General features: G+C 43.7%; 1 protein-coding gene across 1 annotated transcript; it reads right to left on the reverse strand.

Moving 5' to 3' along the window:
• Positions 1-494: 494 nt before the first annotated feature.
• On the reverse strand, positions 495-7310 carry LOC135537992 (acetyl-coenzyme A synthetase, cytoplasmic-like). Its single transcript, XM_064963996.1, has 5 exons — positions 6889-7310; positions 6566-6761; positions 4193-4284; positions 3845-3948; positions 495-576 (listed from the first exon to the last, which is right to left on the reverse strand). The coding sequence occupies exons 1-5, from the start codon at positions 7019-7021 to the stop codon at positions 556-558; spliced, it is 546 nt and encodes a 181-aa protein (XP_064820068.1). The 5' UTR covers positions 7022-7310; the 3' UTR covers positions 495-555.
• Positions 7311-7561: the final 251 nt, after the last annotated feature.

Consider the following 7561-nt stretch of genomic DNA (forward strand, 5'->3'; position numbering starts at 1 on the left):
TTGGGGGCACAGGAAGAAAGGAAAAGGGATATCTTCTTTAGAAGATCAATGATTACAGCAATGAATGAATGACTCATCTCTTGGCACATACTGTAGTCACTCACAAACGTGATGCTCTTAAAGAGACAGTGTAGAATTGTCCATGTAAAGCATCTCAATAGGTAGTGCTTTTACCCAATGTAGAACCCTAGCATTCTTTGTAATTTCAACGAAAGGGTTTTTGTATAAACATTCTTGGTTTTTATAATAAACACGTCTTTACAGGGTTAAATATTAGTTTCTAGAGCACAACAGGCTGGCTAGTTTCAAAAGCAGCTAGAATTCATATAGACCCAATATGCTATATCTCAAAATCAATTAAAACAAAATACATCTTGTGGTGCTCCTAGATTTTATGCTGTGCTCCTAACTTTTGAAGTTGGGAGCACCAGTGCTAACAATTTATTTTTTTAAATGTAATTTAATTTATTTAGAGTGGCTGATGCCCAGGGCTCTATCTTACCTGCAGTCACCAGGATACTACACTGGGAATCCATGATCCTCTCACACAGAGACTCAAGCGGAGAAGCCTGCAAACTGAACCCCCCCCCACACACACACACACACACACACACACACCAGGTCAACTCAGTGAGGTTGTACAATATGTATAACAGGGCGAGACGCTCAACATCTAATGGAGTCATTTAACAGAACATTGTGATTGATTGTGCCGAATCAACATTTGTTCAATATAAACAATAAAAATATAAAAAGTAATTGATGTTAGAGTTAGCCTGGTGCCAGATCTACATTAGCCAAAGCACACAGCTTTACCATTTACTGTAAGCCTGCTCCTTTAAAATTAAAAATAAAAGCCACTTCTGCATTGGACTCGGGTAAATAGTTCACTGTTTAACATTTAAAAAAAGTGTCTTCCTACCTCTCAATGTGACCATAGCGTTTTAATATGAAATACATTTTAGGACGTGACGGACTCTGGACCCAATCGTTAAAAAAAATATACTCAGCAAAATGGCATTGAATACAAAAGCATTTCTAAACTTTATAAAAAATAAAAATAAAAAGTGCCTTGTTGTTTCAAACTACATGAGAAATCATTCTAAATCAGAATAGAAGAAGTGATACCGCAAACACCCCAAAAACAATGGAAACATTGGCAACTTTTTCTGTCTCTTATGTCCCATTCGTGAATCATAAAACCTGAGACAGCCTCATAGAACAATGGTCCAGCAGGAAGGGGGGACACTCACACTGTAAAATAGGTCTAAATATAGTCCTGCATACTACATTAAAAATAACCTTGGGGACACACAAGACATGAGGTATTGTTCAACTACAAGGCTATAGACTCTACTTGAGACGCAAAGGTTACGAATTCAGAAAAGTGTCCGGCTCAGCTTGCTGCTAAAATTACTATACATGTATATATATATATATATGTATGTATTCTTGCTATGATCCTGGCCCAAATAGCATGCTGACAGTTCTAGTGTGCCCCTCCCTCCCTCCCTCCCTCCCTGGGCTGGATAAGGACTCGCATGGATTCTCTGAGAGGAACAGCCATGATATTACACCTCCCCGGCAGCGTCCCAAAACGGAAAACATGTTCCCAACATAGTGCACTACTTTTGATCAGAGGCTCTGGTTAAAAGTAGTGCACTATGTAGGGAATAGGGTGCCATTATGGGGCACTATGTAGGGAATAGGGTGCCATTATGGGGCACTATGTAGGGAATAGGGTGCCATTATGGGGCACTATGTAGGGGATAGGGTGCCATTATGGGGCACTATGTAGGGAATAGGGTGCCATTATGGGGCACTCATGTAGGGAATAGGGTGCCATTATGGGGGCACTCATGTAGGGATAGGGTGCCATTATGGGGCACTATGTAGGGAATAGGTGCCATTATGGGGCACTATGTAGGAATAGGGTGCATTATGGGGCACTATGTAGGAATAGGGTGCCATTATGGGGCACTATGTAAGGAATAGGGTGCCATTATGGGGCACTATGTAAGCATTAGGTGCATTATGGGGCACTATGTAGGGGATAGGGTGCCATTATGGGGCACTATGTAGGGAATAGGGTGCCATTATGGGGCACTAGGGAATAGGGTGCCATTATGGGGCACTATGTGGGGAATAGGTGCCATTATGGGGCACTATGTAGGGGATAGGGTGCCATTATGGGGCACTATGGCAGGAATAGGGTGCCATTATGGGGCACTATGTAGGGAATAGGGTGCCATTATGGGGCACTCATGTGGGAATAGGGTGCCATTATGGGGCACTATGTAGGGAATAGGGAGCCATTATGGGGCACTATGTAGGGAATAGGGAGCCATTTGGGAAGCAGACCCGTTTGCAGGTGTTATCCCAACTGGTGTTCACATGCTACTGAACAGCTGATAACTCTGCAAGGCGAGGTCAGGCAGAACCGACAGGGGCAGGCAGGCAGGAACCCCCCCCCCCACACACACACACACAGTCAGGACACAGAATCCAAAAACGGTCAATTACAGTGTGGAACATCTACACACCTTATTAAGACTGCATTAGTCGTATTAGCTAGCGGAGCTATAAAAATAAAAAAAACCTACACAGGCAGTAGATCAGGGAGCTAACGCAAAGTCTTCAGGTTATGTCTCAGAGAAGGCTCCTCATCGTGAGAGCCACTAGATGATCAAACCACCTCCACTAAACTTACAGCAGGGATTGATATTGAAGTCTGAAAAGGCACTTGACCATCGGGCAAGTCAGGTATTTTTTTTGGGGGGGGTTGCTCGAAGATTATGATCACTTAGCCGAAAATGTAAAGGAGCTATTTACACTCCACTCAGAAACGACATATATTACCAGAAAGATCCGTACTGGAATTCTTTGTATTTTAGTTATAAGCAGGCTCAACTTGTCTGGCTGTCATAAATTGTCTGTCTTTCACTTAAACAATGGGGAGGAACTGGAAATATCAGTTTTAGGCTACTGGAATGCTTTCCAGTTTGGGTGTTTTCACCTTAAAAACTAAATAACAATGAATCGCCTGTCCAATGGGAGAGCAGGGCTAACTCAACTAGCACAGTTCGCTTGTGTAATGAAATATTTACGATATTATTTTATTTATTTAACATTTAATTTAACTAGGCAAGTCAGTTTAAAAAAAAATATATTATTTACAATGATGGCCTAAACCCGGCCTAACCTGGACGACGCTGGGCAAATTGTGCGCTGCCCTATGGGACTCCCAATCACAGCCGGTTGTAATACAGCCTGGATTCGAACCAGGGACCTGTAGTGACGCAGTTCCCTAGACCGCTGCGCCACTCGGGAGCCCAGATTAAGTTCATGTTCAGTTTAAAGGTGATTAACAGAATGTTTAGCATAGTTCTATATTTCTGTCTTTCTGTAAAGTGTATGATATCCAGTGTTGTTTTTAACACTGGTTGATGGTCACTAGACTAGAGACTATGTTCTGGATTGAAACTCACATCTGTTGATAGTGATTGACGCCAGATTGAAGGTACAAGGACTGAGGACGCTGATTGTTATTGTCGTCTGTAAAACGTGTGTGTGCGTGTGCGTGTGTGTGTGTGTGTGTGTGTCTGTCTTTTTGTTTGAACAGTCGTCTGCTGATTAGGATATATGGGGGGGGACCTTCTCAGAGAAGACCAGTTAGACATTTCCCTCTGTTTCTGTGCTGGGTGGTGTCTCCCTGTTGCAACTTGGAATAAACCCGGGACTGATTTCTGATCGACTTCATCTCTTCACCATTGAGATTGTTATGGGATACAAAAACTTTCCCTGGGGCAATAGGGCAACCCGTAATGTCAATCCCTGCACTGACCACGATGGAGTGGACAGCTCCTATCCTGCTGCAGGCCAGCATGGTGTACACCAGCTCTGGAATCATAGGGAGGTAGATGGCCACCCTGTCTCCCTTCCTCACTCCTGTTAACACACACGCCAGAAGACAAAATGGTGGAGGAGATAGATATACATACATGGTATTTAGCTCTATATGATAATGTTAAGTTAAAGGGTGATGTTGTGCTGGTTTTGACGGGGAAACTGAGTATTTAAAACATTTCTAAAGAAAAGCGGCACCATTTACCATTCACAAGGGCAGTAAATTGGGAAAAGTGGTAAGCTAGCTTATTTCTTTCGTATGCCACACTGAGGTGTACCATCTTACCCATCTGCTTCAGAGTGTTGGAACACCTGCACACCTGTCCAAGCAGCTGACCGTAGGTGATGGCCTCGTGGTGATCAGGTGAGTTCCCCTCCCTAGAGAACAGACATTTAAAAAACATCAAGCCTTTATCTGAATCAATACAATATAAAAACATTGAGCCTTTTATTATCCGAGTCAACAATTCAGGTCATGTTGTCATTCATCACAGTCAGTTAGAAGACACACCTGAAGAGGACAACTATTCCCTTATTGTGTCATTTTGGACTAACCCCAAGTGCCATTACATTCAAATCCAGACTTTTGCTTTAAACCTCCTCAGTCATCAGGTTATGTCATGTATAAAACACAACTTCTGCAATTGCAATCCAAAATGTAGCAATGCATCCTGTTGTTTCCTCAGATAGACAGGATGTTCTCCTTTTTAGCAGCTTGTCTGGCCTATATTCGGTTGAATGCCTGTCTGATGTTGGTCTTTCTGCTTGTTTAGTTATGTGGCACACTGTTGCACAAGTCTGTCTCAACTCCCAAGCCCCTGACCCAGTTACCATGGCAGTCTGCCTGGGTAAAGCTTGGATCTGACCTCACCTGTTGTACTGTAGACAGCTGACATTAACATCATCAGCTATGTGCACGACAAAGAGACGTGGCTGACTGTGTTACCTAGTACGGCATTAATAACTGTTAAAGATATCCAGATAATACAACGATCAAGAGCAGACCAATGACTGTGAAGCTGGCCAGGAAGACTAGGCCTCAGTCTGACTGAATTGTGAAGAGACAAAAATGACCATCTCAAGCATTCAGCCAACCTTACAGCTAACCGTACAGCTAACCGCACAGCTACAGCTAACCGTACAGCTAACCTTACAGCTAACCGTACAGCTACAGCTAACGCTAGCCTTACAGCTACAGCTAACCTTACAGCTAACGCTAACCTTACAGCTAACGCTAACCGTACAGCTACAGCTAACGCTAACACTAACCTTACAGCTAACGCTAACCTTACAGCTAACGGTACAGCGACAGCTAACCGTACAGCGACAGCTAACTCCGAAATGACACAATACATTATTTACCAATAATTTCTATTCGGCACAAAAATAATCCTCCATCAAGTTTGTAGAGTCACAAACTTGATGTAATCATTGCGTGCTATGGGAATATGGGACCAAATACTGAACTTCAAGACTACTTTAATACACATACAAGTGAATTTGTCCCAATACTTTTGGTCCCCTAAAATGGGTGGACTGTGTACAAAACGTGCTGTAATTGCTAAATGATGAAAATAACTTGAAATTAAAGTCTGCACTTTAAAATCCAAAGAGACAAAACAACAAAATTGTCAGTTTTTGTAAAAAAAAAAAAAAAAAATGTAAAGAACGTTTAAAAAAATTAAATTTAAAATTTAAAAATAAAAATAAATAAAAAAATCGACCATGTATTTAACTAGGCAAGTCAGTTAAAGAACAAATTCTTATTTACAATGACGGCCTAGCGGGGCTTATTCAGGGGCAGAACGACGGATTTTTTTCCTTGTCAGCTCGGGGATTTGATCCAGCAACCTTTAGGTTACTGACCCAATGCTCTAACCACCAGGCTACCTGCCGCCCCTGCGCTCTAACCACCAGGCTACCTGCCGCCCCTGCGCTCTAACCACCAGGCTACCTGCCGCCCCTGCGCTCTAACCACCAGGCTACCTGCCGCCCTGCGCCTAACCACCAGGCTACCTGCCGCCCTGCGCTCTAACCACCAGGCTACCTGCCGCTACACTCTAACCACTAGGCTACCTGCCGCCCTACACTCTAACCACTAGGCTACCTGCCACCTCTACACTCTAACCACCAGGCTACCTGCCGCCCTGCGCTCTAACCACCAGGCTACCTGCCGGCGCTCTAACCACCAGGCTACCTGCTGTTAAAACAGCTTATCTTCTGACTCTGATGTCAGGTGTTAGGTTAATGTATACTGAGACCAACAGTTAACTAACACCCCCCCCCCCACTCTGAGAAACAGAGTTACTTGTCTGAGAAGTTAGATTTTCACACATTGACAAAGTAAATATTTGGTCACGTATGAAATGAAAAGCTCAATCAGCTACATTAGAGCCAGCCACACACACACACACACACACACACACACACACACACACACACACACACACACACACACACAAAGCCAGGGTGTTGATGTAGATACTGAATGAATAGTAGTACCGTAGTGTCTAGAGGACTTCCTGTCCCGTACTGGGGCGCTCCAGGGAGACTTGTATGCAACAGACGGTGGCTAATAATGTAGTCTGCATTCTTATTCACTTCAACTTTTTCTGAACAAGTAGAAACAGTCAAAAATGCAACTGTTGTCTTGTCTTACCAGTAGAATGCCACTCGTTCACCAAGGTTCTTGTCCTTCACGTTCCTGTCCAGGACGTTGTAACACATGTTCGTTTTGGCTCCCTCCATGCACTTCACATAGATGTTCCCTTTGGTCACATCAAAGTTATACTGCAGAATCTGACCGGTAGGAGGTTTCTTCCAATAGAAATCACTAGCGACCTCTTTCCAGAATACTGCAAGAAAAAGGACATAGAGATTTTGTTCAGAGCACACAGACGGAGAGACACACACAATCTATCGCAGAGGAGTCTTTAGTTATTCTGCGAGCAACACGCACGGCTAACAGCCTTCTTAGCCTACCTTCCGGCTCCTCAATAGACTTCTTGTAAAGTTCCAGATAACAGTTGAAGTCAGGCACATGAGCATTCTTCTGCAAACCTTCCGGAGGATGGTACATCTTGTCCTCTATGTGTTCAGAGCCAGGGACCACCATCGTTGATAGCTCTATCTACAGTACGTCTGTCTGTTTATCTATCTGACTGGAGAGAGAGAGATTAGAGGTGAGGCCAGGCAGTCACTCCACTGATTTGATTTGTCTATCATCCAAGGCTAGAGGAGGGGAGAGACTAGAAATGTGGCCAGGCACAGACAACTACAGAAAGCTTCAGGCATTGGAGCAGTACATTGTGCCTACACTCTGGCCACACCCCTAATGCCAGCTTTGGTGTCCCTTCCACAGCCTGCTTAGTGCCAAGGGAGCCAATCAAAACACTCAACATGGCACTCCCACCTTTTCGTTGGCTGAGCGGGCCCTGGTCTGTTGATCACATTATTTTCAGAGATATTCTGTATGAGGGGGATCAGTAGGCTGGTTGACTAGACGAAGATCAGCTACAAACGATAGTGACTATTTCATAGCAGGTTAGGAGAGAAATTTTAGCTAATCCTAACCTTAACCTAATTCTCCTAACCTGCAACGTTATTTCTCCTAACCTGCAACGTTAATTCTCCTAACCTGCCACGTTATTTCTCC

Source organism: Oncorhynchus masou, unplaced genomic scaffold (genome assembly GCF_036934945.1).
Source record: "Oncorhynchus masou masou isolate Uvic2021 unplaced genomic scaffold, UVic_Omas_1.1 unplaced_scaffold_8813, whole genome shotgun sequence".
Taxonomy (NCBI): Eukaryota; Metazoa; Chordata; class Actinopteri; order Salmoniformes; family Salmonidae; genus Oncorhynchus; species Oncorhynchus masou.